The sequence below is a fragment of the Rhynchophorus ferrugineus genome, unplaced genomic scaffold, assembly GCF_030347505.1.
Source record: "Rhynchophorus ferrugineus isolate W39M unplaced genomic scaffold, kcgeb_rfMv2 rfM4, whole genome shotgun sequence".
Taxonomy (NCBI): domain Eukaryota; kingdom Metazoa; phylum Arthropoda; class Insecta; order Coleoptera; family Curculionidae; genus Rhynchophorus; species Rhynchophorus ferrugineus.
The window spans coordinates 12,905,161-12,926,719 of record NW_027472583.1 but is presented as its reverse complement, the minus strand read 5'-3'; the positions used below and the strand labels follow the sequence as shown (position 1 = coordinate 12,926,719).

The 21,559-nt window shown below is 31.2% G+C and overlaps 1 protein-coding gene and 2 long non-coding RNA genes across 3 annotated transcripts; all 3 read left to right on the top strand.

The window, feature by feature from the left end:
* The first annotated feature begins 849 nt into the window (after window positions 1-849).
* On the top strand, window positions 850-2,731 carry LOC143196053 (uncharacterized). The gene is made up of 3 exons (XR_013005652.1): window positions 850-957; window positions 1,017-1,154; window positions 2,123-2,731. It is a non-coding gene; the product is annotated as an uncharacterized LOC143196053 (long non-coding RNA).
* Window positions 2,732-3,972: 1,241 nt separating this feature from the next.
* LOC143196050 (cathepsin L-like proteinase) lies at window positions 3,973-8,440 on the top strand. The gene is made up of 6 exons (XM_076403638.1): window positions 3,973-4,133; window positions 4,202-4,331; window positions 7,192-7,394; window positions 7,604-7,775; window positions 7,855-8,016; window positions 8,104-8,440. The coding sequence occupies exons 1-6, from the start codon at window positions 4,044-4,046 to the stop codon at window positions 8,307-8,309; spliced, it is 963 nt and encodes a 320-aa protein (XP_076259753.1). The 5' UTR covers window positions 3,973-4,043; the 3' UTR covers window positions 8,310-8,440.
* A 10,838-nt stretch (window positions 8,441-19,278) lies between these two features.
* LOC143196052 (uncharacterized) lies at window positions 19,279-21,155 on the top strand. The gene is made up of 3 exons (XR_013005651.1): window positions 19,279-20,194; window positions 20,252-20,438; window positions 20,525-21,155. It is a non-coding gene; the product is annotated as an uncharacterized LOC143196052 (long non-coding RNA).
* The last annotated feature ends 404 nt before the right edge of the window (window positions 21,156-21,559 follow it).

The following is a 21,559-nucleotide window of genomic DNA, read 5'->3' as shown; positions in this document are numbered from 1 at the left end:
TAAGCCCAAGCGTTTTGTCACTATATGTTTTTTCCATGTCAAACGTCGATCAAAATTCATTCCCATGTATTTAACGTTGTCTGCATGCAGGCTAAAAATACGCTAATATAATTTTTTTGATCAATTATACATACAGTCAGATTCTAGGCTTTCAAAGAGTTTCAAGGCAGAGCAGTAGTTAATGAATGAACTTTTGAAAGACTTCTCTCTACACGTTATGGAAAAAATACAAAAGCTAGGAAAATGTGGGAGCTCATAAATTTTCTGAAAATGCAATTTGGGATCATTTCAATATTGTTTCACTATTTGTCAGGCAAAATCAGTTGGAGTGAACAACATATTGTTACGGAAAAAGATAAGTACGTCATTTTCTTGACGAGACATGACATGGAAGAACAACTGTATACCGTACGTTGGAAGAGTTTTAAACGAATGAAATGGGAATGCCAAATTTTTCAATAATTATTATTTAACTGTTGCCATTTTTTATAAAGGTTTTTTCAATTTTGAAAATTATAAACCAGTATTGTTAATGAAGATCATATATGACGAGGCAGATACGTAATTTTCGAGATGATATTCGTATTGTTACTAATTTTCAAAAGTGTTACGTCTGTTTTCATGCTAATTGTTATTAAAAAAATAGTATACTAACATATTAGCAAGTAATAGTGACAAGTTAAAAACAAAATCAACAAGTGATTATAATTGATATCATTTTTTTTTCACCAGGTGTGCACTAAACGCGAATAAGTCAAGTGGTCTGTGAAATCAAATAGCTTTATCGATATATGTAGGATATAAAAACAATATATAATTTAATAGTAGACAGAGTTTGATTCTGGCGAATTTTAAATTAACGCCATTATGAAACAATTGATCTTAGCCGGCTTGATTGTGGTTGTCGCTACAGGTTCTCAGATAGAAGATCATAGTATACAGTTTCAAAAATTTAAGGTACTAAATTATATTTAGTGTTTTTGTTCAACAAACATGTACATCACTAAATATTTTAGTGTTTTAGTTAAAGCACGACAAAGCGTATAAGAATCAAATTGAAGAAACGCAGCGTTTTGAAATTTTTAGTAAAAATTTGGAAATAATAAGCGATCATAATAAAAGCTATGATCAGGGTTTGGAGACTTATTCTATGGGTAAAACATTTTTTTTTACAGTAATCTAATTTGAAATAATAAACAATATATTTATCATTAAATGAGTAGATTATATTGATTTCTATTTATATTAAAATAACATTATATTTTATTGAATATTTATAAAAGTTTGGGGATGAAAATAGGGGAGGTTATTATTTTAAAGTCAAATTGACGCATCATACTTTAATACAGAAGACCTCATCTCGTTGGCCTTGTTAATTGGTCGTCAGCACTAATTATAGTGCATATAATATACAGTTCATATAATTTATCATTTGTGAAAGTCTATTAAATAAAAAAACTATTGTTTTACTTAAAAACTGATTTATTCAAAGAAAAAAAAAGGCGACTTATTGAACGGCGATGCAAAGCAACACTGAGGGTTCTTATCTATTAGAAAACATACCCTTCCGTCTCACTCGTTCACCATTCAGGTCGTTTTTACACAGATTGTCGTATAGTCAAGACTGTTTCATTAATTTTCATTAATTCAGAAGAAAATTATCATTCCTGTAGTGTCTATTTCCCTCCCTTTTGGATATTTACCATCGCAAAAAAACATTTGAAAACCATTTATTCATAAACGACTTAGCTGTCTGAAAATTCCTTGACAGTTTGAGCTCGGTTTTCTTTTCTTTCCGACAATTGGGATATAATGGACCAACATTACCATAAGTTTCTAAAAATATCTTTGGACTTTGGCAGCAGCTTTCTGCATATCAAAAAAGAAAAATAAGGCACGAAAATGCAACTTTGAGCATTCCACGACTACGGTTTTTGCGTACACTGAGTAACTCAATAATGTTAAACGTAAAACTATTATTTTAAATCGAGATATGTTAATACTATGGAATATGAGAGGTTGGTTAGGCTGTTTAATAGTTATTTGCATTTATATTTGGCATTTACAACAATATATAGACATATTGGTAAAAACAATAAATAATAATATGTGGTAATTTTAGTTATCAAGCAATTTGCTGACATGACTTCCCAGGAATTTATGGACATGCATAAAGTTCAAAAAGGCTTCAAACTGAGTATAGCGAAGGCCTTCAAAAATCTAGCTGGTGTAGAGGCTCCTGATTTCATTGATTGGAGATATAAGGCTATAAGGAGTAAGTGCGCTAAGATACTATAGGACTGACTACTTAACCACTCTCACACAAATTAAAAAATTCCAAAGAGATATCTGGAGAGACTTCATGGTCATTACAGGAGACACCACATTCTCATGTCAATATCGGAGTAATAGAAGTAGTGTAGTGGTGTCCTAGTAAATAGATTATTGTGTTTTCACGGTATCAAAATTATTGTGTATAAACTTATAGTATCGTGGCAGTAACTGCAGTTTAACAATATAATATTTTTGCGGGAATACACGAATTGGCTGAAAATTCTATTTGTAGTAATTTAAATATTTTTTCACTACTTGTCAGGCAAAAACAAAAAAAGTATTCTGCGGCGTATTGTAGCCCACGATTAAAATCGCAAAACTCTGTTGCTCGGCTCGTGTATATGGTGGTATCAGCAAGGTGTATTGTATTACGTGTTGCTAAGATGGAGTAAAGCTGCTGTTGGACTCAACGATGTATTGGTGCAAAAAAAAAAACAGTCAAAAAGCAAGTCATTTTCTTGACGGGACATGACATGGAAGGACCAATGGTCCACCGTACGTTGAAAGAGTTGTAAAGAAATGAAATGGGAATGCCAAATTCTGGTATAATTATTATTTAACTGTTACCACTTCTAATAAATGTTTTGTCAATTTTGAAAGTTATAAACCAGTATTGTTATTGAAGTTCATATATGACGGGGCAGATACACAGGCCTAATTTTCGATATAATATTCATATTCGTTACAGGAATGAATCTACATGCAAAACTTGTCTGGAAGGAACATATAAAGAAGAAAAGAAACTGGAATTGAAATATAGGGAAATGTACTGACTAATTGGATTAAAATCGCAATTATCAGTACATAATAAATTGCTATTATATTAGCATACTCTGAAACTTATATAGACATACGGAGTTCAAATATGGGGATGTTCTGCAAAAAGGAACATAAATAAAATACAAATTTTTTAGAACAATGTCCTGAGAGTTATTGTGGGCGCATCCAAATACTATAGGACTGATTGCCTACATCGAGAGCTTGCAATTGCAAGGGGGCATGAGGAAAGACTCCATTCTTATGAGAATATTAAAATATTGCAGCTTTTGGATACCACCAGAACAGGACACATACTCAAAAGAATCAAACCATCTGATCGTCTGTAGTGTTGTGTAGTGAACACGAGTGGATATAATAAAAAATACAGCAGTGACATGTACAAACAGTATTTCACCAGAGACTGAGATAAGATCGATAGCTCCTCCTTCATATACCTAGATTTAAGTTATCATAAAGACAAATTGTAGGTTAGACGGAAACGACTAGTAACAATGTAATAAGTAAATAAGAAAAAAAAATTCGTTACTAATTTCCAAAATTGTCACATCTGTTAAGTCTAACTGTAGCTTGTTGCAATAACGCAATAAAAGATTACATCTTTGGATTCCAATAACGGGGAAGAAATTACTATACATTTCTTTGAAAAATACATTTATTACTTAATTTCAAGCGTAGATGCGATGTACTGTTTTTAGTTTAATTATTCTATAATAGATTAAAGAAAATCTGAAAATCTGAAAACACACAGCAAGCAAGTTGAAAACTAAATCAACAAGTGATTATTTGAAAAATATTTTTTCAACAGGTGCAAATAAGTTAAGTGGTCTGAGATATTAAATTACCTTATCGATATATGTAGGATATAAAACAGTATAAAATTTAGTTGTAGACAGAGTTTTGATTTAGACGAATTTTAAATTAACACCGCCATGAAAGAATTTATCTTAGCCGGCTTGATTGTGGTACTTGCTAGTGCTTCTCAGATTGAAGATCATGGGATTCAGTTTCAAAAATTTAAGGTACGAAATTATATTTAGTGTTTTTGTTCAACAAACATGTACACAACAAAAATATTTTATTGTTTTAGTTAAAGCACCATAAAGCGTATAAGAATCAAATTGAAGAAATACAACGTTTTGCAATATTCAAGAAAAATTTGGAACTTATAAGTGATCATAATAAACGCTACGATCAAGGTTTGGAGACTTATTCTATGGGTAAGGTATTGTTTTTTTTTGTACAGTAATCTAATCTGAAAAAATAAACAACATACTTAACAGCAAATGAGTAAATTAGATTGATGTCTATTTATATTGATATAACATGTTATTTTATTGATTATTAATATAAGTGAGCGAAAAAAAATTATTATGATATAGCCTATTTGACCCATCGTAGTGTAATATACAAGGCGTCATTTTGCTGGTCTTGCCAATTGGCCGTCAGCACTCTTTACAGTGAAGCTAATATAGGGTTCATACAAGTCATTATTTGTGAAAGTGTATTAATTACCCTTTTTATTATTCTTCTTATTATTTTACTTAAAACCGATTTATTCAAAAAGAACCGACTTGTTGAACGGCAATACAAAGCGACACTGAGGGCACTTATCTATTAAAAAGCAAACATTTCTGTGTCATACATTGTTAAGAACGTATCATATAATACCTGTCTCCTAAAGAAACGGTCACAGGGGTATATGTGGTCACTATTCCTTCCGTCTGGACAGTTTATAGTTATTGTAAAGTTATGATTGAGTATTGCCTGCACCTTCGGCCGCCAGTTTGCCTTTGAATATTTTCCAAATAGCACTGTTTCTACCCAAATTTCTATGGTATCCATATAGTATACTGCTTCTGTGGTGTAACGGTTAGAGCATTTAGCTGAAATGCCGGGATGACCACTTCGATTCCTGACGGGACAACAACTTTTTGTTCTACTAGTTTGGTTAGAACATTTCTCACATCTCTTAAGTTAGGTACCGGACCCCGTTGCCTGAACGTTCCTTAGTTTCAATTTTTGTTTCTTTATTCCTATTTTCCTCCTACGAGCTGCACCATTACTTGACCTTACATTGTAATACTACATAACTCCGTAATTTATTGAATCCGAAATAAAATATAAAAAATAAAATGTTTTTAACAAAAAATATATAAGAAGCTCACTAATAACTAAAAAATAATCAAATTTAGATTTTTAACATAAAAAAAAACTTAAAAATAAAATATATACCTAATAATTGTTATAATAAGTGAATCAAAATAAACAAAAACACAATTTAGCTTAATACCTACCTAAACCTATTTATCTATTTACAATATTATTTTATAGTAATTCCATGGTATCCATATATATATATATATATATATATATATATATATATATATATATATATATATATATATATATATATATATATATATATATATATAGTCTACGGCTAAAAACTGAGCTACGGCAACTGCAAGCTTCTTTTCAAACTGTCTTCTTTTCTCTATAATTAATTTGATTCCGGTTAAATTAATGAATTCAAAAGAGAGCAACATTATGATCTTCCCGAAATCCTCGACGGCGCCAGTTATAGTTTATGAAAGGTTACAAAAAAACTAGTTTTTACGTAAAAACTGATTTATTCAAAGAATGAAGAGGTGACTTGTTGAGTGGTGTTACAAAGTGCCGCAGCAACTCTGAGTTTTAGTTTATTTTGGCTCTCACAAAAAAATTACAATCTAAATAAAATAATGAAACAAAAATATTATGTATTTTAATTTATTTTAACATTATAGTACATCTAATGCATATATAATCGAAGAACTTAATACTACAATTAATTATACAGCCACAATAATATATAGGTTAGAGTTGTTTTATTATATATACATTAAACTTTTTTCCACACTAGTATAGGTAGAGTTCTAGGCGAGTCTTTTTATGTAAGTATCTCTTGAAGTTCTAATCCACCTATTAACAATTGTATAACTGAGTTATTCCAACGTTTACCTTTTTTCATCAACTTTTGTTGTCTTTACACTATATTTATTATCATCTTACCCTGAGCGATACAATGTGCCATTCTGAAATATGTACGTCTCATTTAAATATATAAATTGATATAATAATTCTTCCTTAATTTTGTTATATGTTTTTAAAAATTGTATTCTTTTAAAAGCAATCTCAGGAAGTTCCATTAAACCTCTTCGTGGGTTATCTTCTGCCCAGTCCTATATTACCCAACAGTGTATGAAGAGATGTCCTACATCCCTCAAATAGCTGTATATGATTTGGCTTTTTATGGATACTTTCCAGACTAACAATTTTCTCTGAAATAATTGTATTAAAATATGTTTCGATTAAAGAAACCACTTATTGTTTTCATACATTTCCTATATTTGATCTCTGGTACACCTAATATCAAGCTGATCTTGATTCGTCACCTGTTTTGCATAAACACGGTTTCTTTATGGTGAATTTAAGGTAATATTGTATTTTATTTTTTGAGATATTTTAGTGACCGTGTCCATACTAAGATTTAGTGCAGCTGCAACGCGCAAAAAAAACTTTCAATAATACCTCGGAGATTTTACCTGGGAATCAATGAAATCTCATTACTCGTGTGGTGTCCATTTCCTTTAGGGCCTTTCTCATCGCAAAAAAATTGCAAACAGTTGCTTCATAAACGACTTTGTTTTCAGAGAATTTTAGTTTGAACTTGATCTTCGTCCGATAATTTGTCTGACAATTGGGATATGATAGAGCAGCATTGCTATAAGTTTCTAAAATGTCTTTGGACTTTACCATTTGATTTCTTACAATCAAATTAGAAAAACTAAGAACGTTGAAAATGCAACTTCGAGCGTTCCATGATTAGCATTGTTATACATTGAATAACATAATGACATTTAATGTAAGATTTTATATATTTTATTTTATTTCGAGAAATATTAAAACTATGGAATTTATTTAAGTGGTTGGTTAGATTGTTTGATACTTGTTTACATATATATTTGGCATTTACATCAATATATATATCGCTGACCAAATTATACGTAAGCATCTAATAATATATGGTAATTTTAGCTATCAACCAATTTGCTGACATGACTTCTGAAGAATTCATGCATATGCTTAAAGCTCAAAAAAGCACCAAATTGACTGCAGCGAAGATTTTTAAAAACTCAGTGGGTGTAGAGGCTCCTGGTTCCATTGATTGGAGATTACTCCACAAAGTCAGTGTTGTCAGAAGTGGGACAGAGTGTGCAGCTTCCGCTGCAACTGCTGCTGTAAGTATATTGTTGTAAATGTAACTTTTTGAGTTTATCGCAATGGTGCCTTTATTAATCTTTTGATTAACGTTACATGTTTACCAATTCTTTGTTTCTGTTGGTTTTGCGTTACACCGATTTTTTTGTCGTTCTTAGACCACTTCTTGGTAAATATGAAATTCGTCATGTCCCCTCATCGTTGTCAAATTTGTTGCATATTATTTCAGGCAGGAGCAACTGAAAGCATTTATGCCATAAAAACCAATGACAGCGTAACTGCATTATCTGATCAACAAATAACCGACTGTGGCATAGGTTGCGGAAGCGGAAATTTGGACGATGCCTACCAGTACATTGCTAAATATGGTCTTGAGACTTATGCATCATATCCATTCTCAAGTAATATATTTTAACTTATTTTTTTTGTGTTTTGTTAGGTTTTGGCAGTTTTTTAGTCTTTTTAATAAAATTTCTCTAGATAGTCAAGGAAAATGCTGGTACAACGCTGACAGAGTTGCAGTTCGCATAAATTCTTATGTAAAAGTGGAGGAAAATGAGGAGACATTGAAAAATGTTGTTGGTACTGTTGGACCTGTTTCGATCGCCATTAATGGAAACTATCTTCAATTTTACTACTCTGGTGAGCTGTATATTAATTTTCGGTTAATGTTATATGTTAAGAGATTTTTTTTGTCATTTCGTATTCAAATCCTTTGTTCGTTTGCAGGTGTATTTCACAATGAAAACTGTACAGCAGATAATTTAAATCTCAGTCTCCTTATTGTGGGATATGATAATATTGGTGGTGTTGACTATTGGACTGCTAAAAATTCTTGGGGAATTTTCTGGGGTGAAGGAGGTTACATCAGACTTAAACGTGGCGTAAATGAATGTGGTGTTACAGAAAATGCTATATACCCTATTGTTAGCTAAATTAGAACTGTTGTTGGTGTATTTTACATGCAATTATACACCATAATATATAATATTTATAAAGGTATAATTTCTCTGATTTCTTTGTTACATTTCTAAGTGATATTCAATAAAATATATATCAGTATTTATCTAACCCTTTTAAAATCCTTTCACTGTTCTGCTTGTTCAACTCTGGGATTTAGGACATCTTCAATTTGTCATATAATAAAATTATAATCTAAATAAAATAATGAAACAAAAATGTTATCTAATATAATTTATTTTAACATTATAGTATATCTAATACATATAACTTAAATATATAGTTTAGAGTTATTATATTATATTTATACCGCATTGGTATAGTTCTAGGTGAGTTTTTTATGTAGTGGTATCCCCCGAAGGTATTATACTTTCATTACAGAGCATATTTACATTTTACGCTTAGTTCTTGCTTCCTTCGATGCAATGTTTTCTTGTAAAGTCATTTGGTATTACTGTGTTTCTCCTTAGTTTGACCTGTTTCTACCTGTATATATCTTTCTTGATAAAGCTACATTTAGTCACTGCATTCTCCTTAATGCATTTACCATATCTGCAAAACAGTTAGTGCTATTTCTCTCCTCAAACATTTTAACCAAACGTTCATGTATTTTCTGAATAATGCATAAGACATGCACATAAAGCTTTCACACTCTATAATAAAATTTCCTACAGTTAAATTATATTAATTGTATACTGATCTTTAGTTATTTCTTCTTTCATCACCTTGTCTTGGTAATTCTCAATATTTAATCATAAACCTACATTTATTCAATCACTGTCACTTCCAGAAACACCAATCAAGTGAATAACTAAGCTGTTTATATCCAATCTTTTAAACATTTGTTCACGATTCCACAATTTGTCAATTTCTTCTTCAATGTGTCTGAATATCTCTGTCTCTGTCAATGAATATCCTTCTCGACCTGAGTGTCTGTTGTAATAATTCTTTACAATACCCCATATCAAGTTGCTATACCCTTCAGTTGGATTAAATATACAGTGAAATTCCTACATTTTTACCTAGAAAATGATACAATATTCTGTGGCCATAACATTTAGCAATCCGATCTACCATGCAGGTTTTCTCAGATTTATTTAAAGAAAATATAAGATACATAAAAGGCAAATTTACCGAGTAACTATATGAAACAGTTTATTCTTTAACAAGATTTCTTCAAAACTTATTTTATGTATTTTAAGTCATTCCTTAATTGCAGCTTCTGTTGATGCACTTGTTAGGACCTTCTCGTCCAGTGTACTATGTATGTATGATATTGCATTGCCCATAACAATAACCGATAGATCCCCCAAGTTTCTTAAAAGCTGATTTTCAAACCATTACAAAAACAAGTTAATTTCCATTTCTCCACGGTAGTTACCCTTAAACTTAGAGAAAAGTACTAATTCTGCACCAGGAATAAAATCATTCCTGTTTCCAGCATGAAGAACTGTATGACTCATTTAAAAACCAATAAAGATAGTAGTTTCAAAAGTATCATTAATTTTTATGATATGTTTTAAATTAAATGCTAATTAAAATGCATATTTTAACAATCGAGTGTTGTAATTTTGCTCACCAAGTAAATACAAATTGGGAAACATTGGAAAATATAAAGTCATGTTCCATTAGAAAATGTTACTACAAATCTTTAAAAAAGGAGTGAAAACACCATATTTATATATTATATTGATATGATATGTTTATATCAAGTCCCTGCACCATATTTACAAAAAGACATCATATTTAAACATTTTTAGACAAAGTCCACAATCTATATTAACACAAAGACTTGATGTTATCTATCTATTATTTAATATTATTAATCTAGTATTATTTTAAAAAATTCATCAGTCTCAAAGCAAAATATTCATTGTCGTCTCCATTCTACTTTTCCCCTGAAAGAAGTTATCAGTCAATACATCATTATTTAACTATGCTCTATTACAAAAATATATTTTTTTCCTTGTTCGTTCCATTCCTCCACCTTCAGAATGGTAGCCATTGGATCGTTAGGGTGTCATCTATGATTAATGTTATTCGTTTATTTCATTCAGGTCAATTCTTACTAGTAATTTTGATCTTTTCAAAATATTTAATCTCTCCATTATTCTTGCAACCTGCAAAATCAGCTTTGCCTCAACGATTACTAGCAACTTAACCTATTAAAAAAATGAAACCTATATACATATCATGATTGAAGTAAATCTATCCGCGTCAGACTCGAAAGAAGAAAGAAGAGTGTATTAATGCCAAGAGAGTAAAGGTGTTTCATATAGCAAAAATAAAGAAATATTTGAAATATATAATGTATTGGTGAATGCATCGGATAATTCGGTTTGTATTTGTTCTAAAAATATAAAACAACAAATATTGATAATGTTCATACAGTAACAAATAAGTGAAGCCTCAAAAAACACTGTTGGGAAAATGCGAAAGATACTAGATCCAACTGAATATTTTTCTTCTCTCTTTGTCCAAAAACCCATCCGTCAATAAAAAATGACGTAGCCCCAAAATAATCTTAAAGTTATGACGTTAGAGATTTATATACATTTATTTGTTTGCTCCTAATGTGATATAATTGAAGGAGCAACATTCACTGAAGAAACCCACCGACATTATAAAATATATTGAATTGTATATTGTATTTAAAATAATGAATAGGGAAGAATTAATTTAATTATTTATATTCAAAGTGAATCTATAATTTTTGAAGCAATAATTGATGATAGATGATAAAAAGGAATTTCATGGAAAGACAAACTGACATGTGAAAATGTGTAATTTTAAATGCGCTCGTTTGTTGCTTGGGTCCTACTGGATGATTTATATGGGTATGGGTTTTATTTACATATTATTTTAATCATGTTATGTTATAATAAGACATTCTAATGCGTATTGATGGTGTAATTGTCTGTAATGCAATTATACATCGGTAAGAGCTCCAAACAGTTTGTGTAATTTTGTCCCAAGACAGAAACATGAAAAATGTGGTTAACTCTTGCAAGGCGTAAAAGACTAGGTATAGTTTAAACTTCGGTTATTTATTCACAGCAATAGGACCATTTTAATATAAGTATTTATTGTTTTAAGTACTCTTAATTATTTCTATATGATTTCTCCAATGGAAGTTGCCACAAAAATTGTCAACATGTTCAACCCTAAATAGGCTCCTCATAAGAAAGCAATAATCATGTTGACATATATATTCAAATGGCTGTTTAAGATTGAAGCATATTTTAAAATGTCTTAAGGTTGCTAGAATAAGTATGGTTAAAAAACCTGATAAACCAGCGGTACAAGTTGGATCTTACAGACCTCGCTGCTATGATATCAAAATTATTTGAGAAACTCTTGTTAAAACGTATTAAGTCATTTATAGAAATACCAGATATCCAGTTTGGATTTCGAAATCACCATTCAATAATCGATCAAGTGTACAGAGTAATAGCGGCGGTCGAAAAGGTATTCAGAAAAACAAAAGACAGAATTTTGACCCGGTATGAGTTACTGTCGACTGCTGGATTCATATGTTTTTGAAAGAAAATTTGGAGTCTCACATGAACGGTCATCCTTGACACTTAAACCTATTTCGGCTGGATTTCCACAGGGTAGTGTCCTGGGATCACTCCTATATTTGCTCTTTACTGCTGATATCCTAACAACAGGAGAAATAGTATTTGAAACATTTGCGACACAGTTATCATGGTAAAAAATGTATCTTTTGCCATGATGATGTAAAAGTATAAGTAGTGGTCTACAAAATCTACAAATGGACCAGAGACTGGAAAATATAGCTAATAGCTCCAAATCTGTGCATATTAATTCTGCGTTGACAAAATTGGCGAAATGACAAAAACCTAATTATATCACCTGACGGATACCCGATCTCCTCAAGTACAACCAGCTTAATACCTGGAAATATATCTCGATGGTAGCTTAAATTGGAGACATCATGTTATACAAAAAGCAGAGCATATTTGACTCAAAATCAAGCAACTGTACTAATTAATCGGATAACTGTAATAAAGCCAATTAGGACCTATAGGGTGCAAATATGATGTTGTACTGAAACATCAAACCCACTAGTAATCCAACACACTCAAAACAAAGTTCTACGATTAATTATCAATGCTTTACAATTATCGATACGTAACCAACGAAGAACTGCACGATGACCTGGAATCAAATCAGAACAGTGGTAATAACTTAAATTGTAGATTATGATTGTACTAAGCATATCTAACGTACGATGTAATTAATAAAAAAAATCTGGCCTATTCGCAAAACCGTAACTCACTCACTTAATATTTCTGATGATGGACTCAGATAAACTTTCTCTAGATGAACTAAATGATTTTCACGTCTCCAGTTTTACGCAGAAAAAAACCAAAAGAAATGCTGCTCCGTAAATGTAGTGGGTAGGGATATATAGCGGATTTTGTATGAAGATTTTAAAAACAATTTGCGTTAAAATAATCAGAGATGCATTAACCATTAATATTCTAAAAAATTTAAAACTAAAGCGTAAGAATCACCAGTAATAAAAGCAATAAATATGTTTTTTTTCTTTTATACCTCCTGCTTCTGGTGCTTCTGAAGCGGATGTGAACCTGTTCATGAGGTCTCTCACTTAAGTTCCCTTCCCTAAGTCTCACAAGTTTCTGGAAATTTATACTTGCTTCGTGGCGTTAGTAAATTTAGTTATATTATTGTCAAACTTTTATTTAATAACAATTCCAATCAGTTCATCCACAGATATTTCGTTCTCACCTTAGTCTAATCTTGTAATCTTAGCTAGTTTGAACTTGTATTTGATTCAGATCTTATAGCTCTTGAATACAGGAAAAAATGTTTACAAATGAATATTCCTTGAAAATTAATATTGAAGCAAAATTCAGAGAACTCTTAATGAAACTGTAAACATTCCTATAGCGTTGGATAAAGTACAACCTTTTAACTGTTAGTGGAATTGTTTAGTACAACGTAGGATAAAAGGCCCGCTACCTAGGATTATTTTCAATGAATATTGTTACTATTTCTGCTCGTTCTTGTGGCGTATATTTACCAACAATAAAATTTGGGTTGTAGACGCCCAAATGATTACAACACAATGATTAAAGCGAAGCTGAGCTAAACGTCACATAACCAAGATAATACGCAATCATAATGGTAGCGGAAGTTTTGCCCCACCATATATTAATAGTAAAATTAAATTATATTTTATGTTTAGGTATATTATAGAAGGGGACATATGAACAAATATGAATAATGATGTTTAGTGAGCTAGGCGTTTGTTGAATTATAATATAAGTATTTCCTATTATTATACAAAACAGTTACTAGTTTTCGGCAATATAATATGATGCCATCGTGCAAAACACGATGAGAAGAAATAAAATAAGAAACGATTTTGCATTTAACAACGTTAGAAAATACTGAAGAATTAATAGGTGAACATGTCGTTGATAGCTTTGTTTCTAGAATAATAGTAAAGTTTCGTTAGTTCTAATAAACCATTAGTATTTCCATGATCAAGCGGGGTATTTTAGGTACCCCAGATACGGTTTCATTTTAATAACTTTCAAAATTTTGTTTTTTTGTTTTTTTTTCTTCCAGATTACCCTACAAAATATATTACTAAGCCCATTTTTAAACTAAGTATTGAATTTAGATGGAATTTGCGATGGAAAAATGAATTTAATTATGTGGGGTACCTTCTTTTCCCCGTATGACCGCAGTTGACGACGGAACTTGAACTTGTACACACAAACGTTCTAAACAGGAAACAAAATAGCAATACATTTTACAAAACTGTAACAACTTTAATAGATTTATTGTGCGACCAGCAATGTCATAATTCAAAAAAAACTGCAATGGATATTGGGCATTATGTAAATCAATAATGCAGCTTACAGATCAAAGGATAGAAACACTAAAACATCATGTAGTACGTGTAAAAACCCATTTGCAATGTCCACCGAGGCCAAACTAAAACATTTTACCAGGTCAATTGAAAAGACCCAGGCCTGACACATAGATGGCGCTACTAGAATTAAGTCCGTATGTTTTTTAATTAGCCTAGCCTTCAAAAGATGCGTTCATTTTTACAGCTCTCGCGTAATTAGTTTGTGAATAATAGTATTTTGAGTGAAGCAACTTTTGTTACTGTGAAAAAAATTGATAAAAAAAACTTCGCCTGTTGACAAAATATTGTTTTTGTGGGGAAACAAATACAGTTGGCGCAAAAACTTGGCTTGGTGCCAAGTTTCCGGACACTGCCCCAGGTAACCATCAAGGATTGGTATGCTAAGTTTAGACGTGGTGAAATGAGCACCGAAAACGGTGAACGCAGTGGACGCCTAAAAGGGGTTGTTACCGACGAAAGCTTTTAAAAAAATACACAAAATGATTTTGAATCAGCGTAAATTCAAATTGAATGAAACAGCAGACACTATAAAGATATGAACTAAATGTTTACAACATATCATTTAAGAATATTTGGGTATGAGAAAACTCTGTGCAAAGTGTGCGTCGCGCAATATCACTTTTGGCCAAAAACAACGAGGAGGTAATGATTCGAAGCAGTGTTTGAAGATGATCAAGCGTAATAAACCCGAGTTATTGCCTCGATCTCTGACAATGGAAGAAACATGGCGCCATCATTTCACTCCGAAGTTCAGGACACAGTAATCCGAGTGGACTGCACACGATGAACCCGTTCGAAAGCGAGGGAAAAGGCAACAGTCGGCTGGCAATTTTCATTAATTTTCATTAACTACCTTGAAAAAGGAAGGATCATTAACAGCGACTATTACATAATGTCATAATGTCAAAACGAAGATATTTTTTAACAATAAACAAACTGTTGAAACTATTAGTGTTTTATTTTATAAATTTGCAAAAAGTCATGCATAATTTATATAAGTTATCGAAGAGTTATAGTGGGGTATTATAGTTACTCGACACGGTCTGAAATGTAATTTTTGTAGTGCGGTTCCCGCAAAAGGTTAATTGAGATTCGCAGGCTCAGATATTGCAGTATTAGTCAATTTTTAGGCCCATATGGACGTAAGGTATCAAACTGTGGGGTACTACCATCAAATCCAATACAGCTGTCCTTCAGAGATTCTAAAACAAAGTGCTACGTACTATCTCTGACGATACATATTATGCTAGAACAAACTAGTTCAGCACGATATCCTTCAGGAAGCCATAAGGAATGTAATTCAAAGTGCCAGTGTGAAGAACTCTGTAATAGTGTCAGTGCACTCGAATGCATTCGCCAAGCAATTAAATGTGCGCAATGTTAGTGAAGTGCTTAGGCTAAAACGTTTACTACTATGGGGCATGATTAATAGATACCTAAAATAGTTTTTAGAATAACATAGAATAGTAATTAAATTAAGTATAATAATAGTTTATAAGTTTATACAGGACAATCGTTGAAGCAATTTTCTACATGTTATTCTATACCTTAAATGTCATAAAATACTTTTTGTGTATTGGACAGATTATGGAGAGCTAAGAGAATAATATAAAAAATCAGAGCGACTGCGGCTCAAATAACAGCACGTTAGTTTAATACATTTTCTTTAGGTGCTGAAGCTGAGAATTAATCATGATGATGATGAAATATTCATGACTGAATTTTAGCTATATAGGCTACATATGCTAGGTACCCTTGTTACCATCACTTGAAGTGCCTTTCATTATAGTGATAGAGAAATACAGATTTAACTTTATAGGAAATTTTGGGGAAATGATTCGCGACATCCAACATCTAGATGTCGCTACGTTTAAATTATTACTTGCTTTAAGTGCTAGGCTGTAAGCCGCGACGGGATTTGATTGGCTCACTTCGTTTCTATGGTACGTTTGTTATTTATTTATTTTGAGCGCTATGTATGGCTGACATAAGGAATAGTGCATTTGGATATTAAATTATAAGTTCATTAATATATATAAGTCAGCAGTACAAAAACTAAAGTGAATTATCGATCTAAGAAGTGTTTTGTACCCGGATGCATAGAGAGTAAAGAAATGCAGAATCAATTTCATTCAAAGAAGTATTTGGATATCACTAAAGAATGGCTGATAATGTTAAAAATCCCAAACCGATTGGATTAAGTATTAAAGAAATTTATGATACAGTATGTCATAAATATTTAATTTTAGAAATTAATCCCCTTCCGAAAGAAGCTATGTCTATATACTTTTCTTCTTGGATCAATAGTTGTAGCTCCAATAAAATAATACCTCCTGAATACAAATACATTAAGGGAAGATTAACCGATATTCAATACACGAGGAAATTTGGTGTAAAATTTTTTGGCCAAGTAACAAGAAATTTGTTAAAGTGTCATCGATTTAATAACTACCTTGAGTTTCATTTCATTAAAGAAAAAAAAGTGTAATTATCCACATAAATGTATTGCCTTAAGGCTATTTAACCAAGATAGTTTTTTTTTTGGATCTAGCTAATAGATTCAGGAATATTCATCCTCGACTAGTATGTTTTAGAGATCATTTGAAACGCTTAATATAAGTATAAATATAAATTAATATAAATTCTATACTAGCGGGTAAATAAACTAGTCAAGGCAATATCTTATGCCCCAGAAAATTGTTCTATTATGCTGTAGCAGGGCTCTTTTAATCTTTTCTTTTAATTTTAAACTCTTTTAATTTATCCCGCGATATTGCCACCTTGATAATATAACATATTTTTGTGAAATATCTTTAAAAAATGTAAATTCAAAACCTTTTAATTGTACACTACATAATGATTTTCCAGATAGAATATAACAAATAATAAGGTGTGCTATATAGATAACTCATAAATATAAACTATAATAAAACCCATAATAGATATCTAATAGATTAAATTGATGGCACTATACAAATACGAAAAGAGAAAGAGACGGAATAATTTTGATTTGCTATGCACCAAAGTTTTTTGCTTATGGTTTTATATATATGTATGTAATACTTATATGTTATAGATATATTTATTTTTATGCTATATTTATATTTTATAGATAAATGTACATTATATATTTATTGTTATCGATTATATTTATATTTTATTTATTACTAGCGACCCGCCCCGGCTTCGCACGGGTGCAATGCTGATACTAAATTAAATACACTACAGAAAAAATATGAACGTTGTATATAAAAACATAGCGGCCCGCTCCGACTTTGCACGGGCATAAAATATATATGCCTATGTCACTCAATGAAAACATGATTAAAATCGATCCAGTATTTTTGGTTCATTCATTACTGCCCTTGGACTGCACGCATTAAATTTGGAGTAAAACAATTCCTCTTCCCCTATACTTACTATGAAGATTTCCTGCTATCTTTGGAATATCTAAATTCATACAATTTTTATTACATTACACATTTTTAAACGCAAATTTTAAATTTGTAATATCTCCGAAAATATTTGTTTAATTTACATGCTGTAAGGAACCATATTGATCTATATTAATTGCACACTGTATTTAAGGTACTTAATTCGATAAGGATTAATGCCGTATTGCTTAAAATAGCTTCGTAAATAAGCCATTTTCTCACGTAAAAAGTAAACAATAAAAATGGTTAATGTGGGTTATCCCTAAAAGATAAACATATACCATCGCCGACTTTTTTGTAGACCTTTTTATGGTGTACAATACTGTAGTACATTAATTTGATCTAACTCGTAGGGTTAGGCAGCGTTTTTGCTAATTGCTAAATAAGCCTAAAAAAATAGGTTAATTTACGACATCACGTTAGAAACCTCTAAAATTAGCAATGTTGCCTTAGTACATTATGCATGTATTATACATATAAACCTTCCTCTTGAATCACTCTATCTATTGAAAAAAACCGCATCAAAATCCGTTGCGTAGTTTTAAAGATTTAAGCGCACATAGGGATATAGGGACAGAAAAGGCGACTTTGTTTTATACTATGTAGTGATTATTTTATTATTTGAGAAAAAATTGTTTTTTATTTAAATTTCATTGGTCAGATAAACATGACGTCAAGGCTGTCACGTATCAAGCATTACTAGCATTACTACTGAGGCAATCAAATGTCTTAACAGTAAAATATGTTTATTACAGGTGCCTATAATTAAATTGACCAATCGAATTATTTGAATGGTCCATTATGGCGCCCTCTGGATGTTGGGCGAAGCAAAACTTTGCGCCGGGGTCCCCTTTTGAGTTCTCTATTACACCTTGATTAGAGTCAATTACTTAGTCATTTTCTGTGTCATTGAAATCTGCGCACAAACTATTCAATCAATCATTTTCACTAATTGTTAATGTGTAGTGTTAAGGTACTTGTTGCAAATTATCTGACTTGTTGTAAACTCCTAACGACGTTAATCCTTGAATGATAAACATACATAGTATGAGATAGTTTTCGCACTAAGTATTTGAATACATTTACAAATAGTATTCAATACACTATTCAATGTACTTATTCTACAAATATTATATGAGCCTGAGAATCTATTTTCAATTACTATATTACGGTGCTAAATTTATTAATTACTTGGTTGTTATAATCAATTATATTTAAGTGTTTTTTTTATCTATTCTATACTTCAAGTTAGTAATATCAGAACGTGTGACATACATACTAATCAATTTATTGAGATTTCATGACTTTCATTTATTTTTAAAATACATTGATTGCAATTTTTTTGTCTACATTTTATACATTACTATATAATAATATATAATTTTTAATTAAAATATAACTATTGTTTAGAGACACAACAGTTATTTTGTTTTATTCGTAACTACTGACGAATTGGCCCTTGAAAAAAATTGGTTGCTGTTTATAGTTTGTGTAGATTTGATCAATTCATAGAACAATATACTTCTGAAACTTCCTTGAAGAACGATAAATGGTAGATAATAGCATTTTATGATTATTCAAATGGCGATTTTTGGCATATACTCCTGTCTGGTTTAAACTATATATCGTCTACATCAATATAATACAATTTAGATTTCTCAGGCCGCAAAACAGAGAACCAGTAACAATGAGGACGCTAATTTCAAGTCCAGTATGTTTCAATATGTAAGGATCAGTCTAAAATCAGCACTGACAGGTTGTAAATGTTTCATGAAAATTTCGTATATTCATGAAGTCATTAATTCAAAACGCTTCCTTTATTCGATAATAAACACCTATTTGTTCATATTAAATAATCCATTCAGTGACAATTTTTTGCGCATGATCGTTAACATTCTATAAGTAGATACAGACTTCTGTTTCTACGGAAATCTGTTTCTTAACACTCGATTTGTTGTTTCAGGTTTTAGAAAATTACAAAAAATATACGCTTAGAATACGTTTTGGGATCTGTGAAAAGGACAATAAACAAACTCAGCGTATTTTAAGATGGTTGAAAGAAGAGGATGGCGAAACTGTTGGTGGTGAAGAGGATGATGAAGAAGATAAACATTACTCAGATGAAGTTAGTGACCATAACAATAAGTCAGAACAGGACTGTACACAAGATGATCGTCAAGAGCAACTTGTGAGTCTTGTTTGATGTTTTGTACATAGTTGGGCTACATAAATCGTCACATACTTGTATGGATGATATTTGGATTACTGATGGAACTGGTTTGGATTTTTGTCGTGCCGTGGTGTCTAAACAACTATTTCAGGTTTTACTTCGGTTTGATGGCATTCATACACACACGGAGAGAAATGCAAGCGATAAACTAGCACCATTCAGATGGATTTTTGAATCATTTGTCAAGAATTGCGAGAAAGATTACAATAATACTGAGCATGTTATGTTATGTTATGGAGTTTCAGCTGATTGTTTACCTATTTCGTCAGTATATGCCCAGTAAATCTGCTAAATATGACATCAAGCTGTTTGTTTTGGTAGGTGCTGATTATATTTGATACAAAAAACGGACATTTATGTATGTAAGCAACCAGAAGGACTAATGATCTTGTCAAACGTCTAATTGTTCCAATATCAGGCACCGAATGAAACGTGACGATGGATAATTGGTTCACAAGTAATCCTTTATCGGAAGAACTGCACAGAAATCACAATTTGACTTTGTTGGGTACGGCTTGGAAAAATATATCTGAAATTCCATATGTATTCAAGAATAAAAACATGAAAGAATATTCAACAGCTTTTACTTTTCAGGCGTTAAAAACTTTGCTTTCTTATTGCACAAAGAAAAACATATTTTTATTATGTTTTCATTTATGCATCACAATGACTTCACTGATGATAGCAGTGCGAAAAATTGGCAGAAATTATAGATTTCTATAATAAAACATAAAGCAGTTTTAAAGACGTAAAAAAACTTATTGATACCTACTCGGTTGCTTGATGATGCAGCACTGAATGTCCATATAACACTGAATGCGGTCAACTCAACGAACAAGATCCAGTGGAAAGTATTAATGAAATAATTGGCATGTGAACTGTGTCGCCAAGAATTGCGGTCACAAGCAGCAACATAACAACTTTACCTCGTGATCTCTAACAGTGTATACGACGATTTGTACCTCTTCTTTAGGACGTGCCTCCTGATAACGCTCAGTTGGCATCTATGAGAAAGCATTGCATTCACTGGCCAAGACCTATAGATAGAAAATTGAGGAATATTTGTTACTTTTGCAAGGGCAACATTTGCTCAAGTCATACCAAAGCTGTATGTACTGATTGTGAAGGAAATAATAAAGTCACTTACATTTCCTCAAAGCATACATATTTATTTATATTTTATATTCATCTTTTGTTCATTAATCTCAAATTATTACATAGGAAATTAGGCTGTTAATTGTTTTGTTATTTATATTAATTTTAAGGTAATTTAGTTAAAATATAGGAAAAAAAAATGTAACTGAATTTTTCTTATTTTTTTTTTACATAAATAAATTATTGTTTTACAATATCTTTTGCTTTTTGTTTCAATGCGATCTTGTCCAATAACAACATGTCAAAATAATTACAAAAATATAGGTTAAAATGCCAATTAATTACTTTTTAACATAGCTACTGAATTAGGCGCAACAGGCGGAGGATTAAGGATTAATGTTCTTCCTAAAAAGACTTCTTAACACTCGTAACGCTTATCTTCTATATATTTGAGCTTTACTTTTATTTAAGACTTTAACAGCGTATTATTAAGCGGCTAGTTGATATAGCCACACTATTTGATCTAGTCTTCCT

Coding starts and splice junctions, on each gene's coding strand:
- LOC143196050 (XM_076403638.1), top strand. CDS start 4,044: ATGAAAGAATTTATCTTAGCCGGCTTGATTGTGGTACTTGCTAGTGCT. Junction 4,134..4,201: donor TTCAGTTTCAAAAATTTAAG/GTACGAAATTAT, acceptor TTATTGTTTTAG/TTAAAGCACCATAAAGCGTA. Junction 7,395..7,603: donor CTTCCGCTGCAACTGCTGCT/GTAAGTATATTG, acceptor ATATTATTTCAG/GCAGGAGCAACTGAAAGCAT.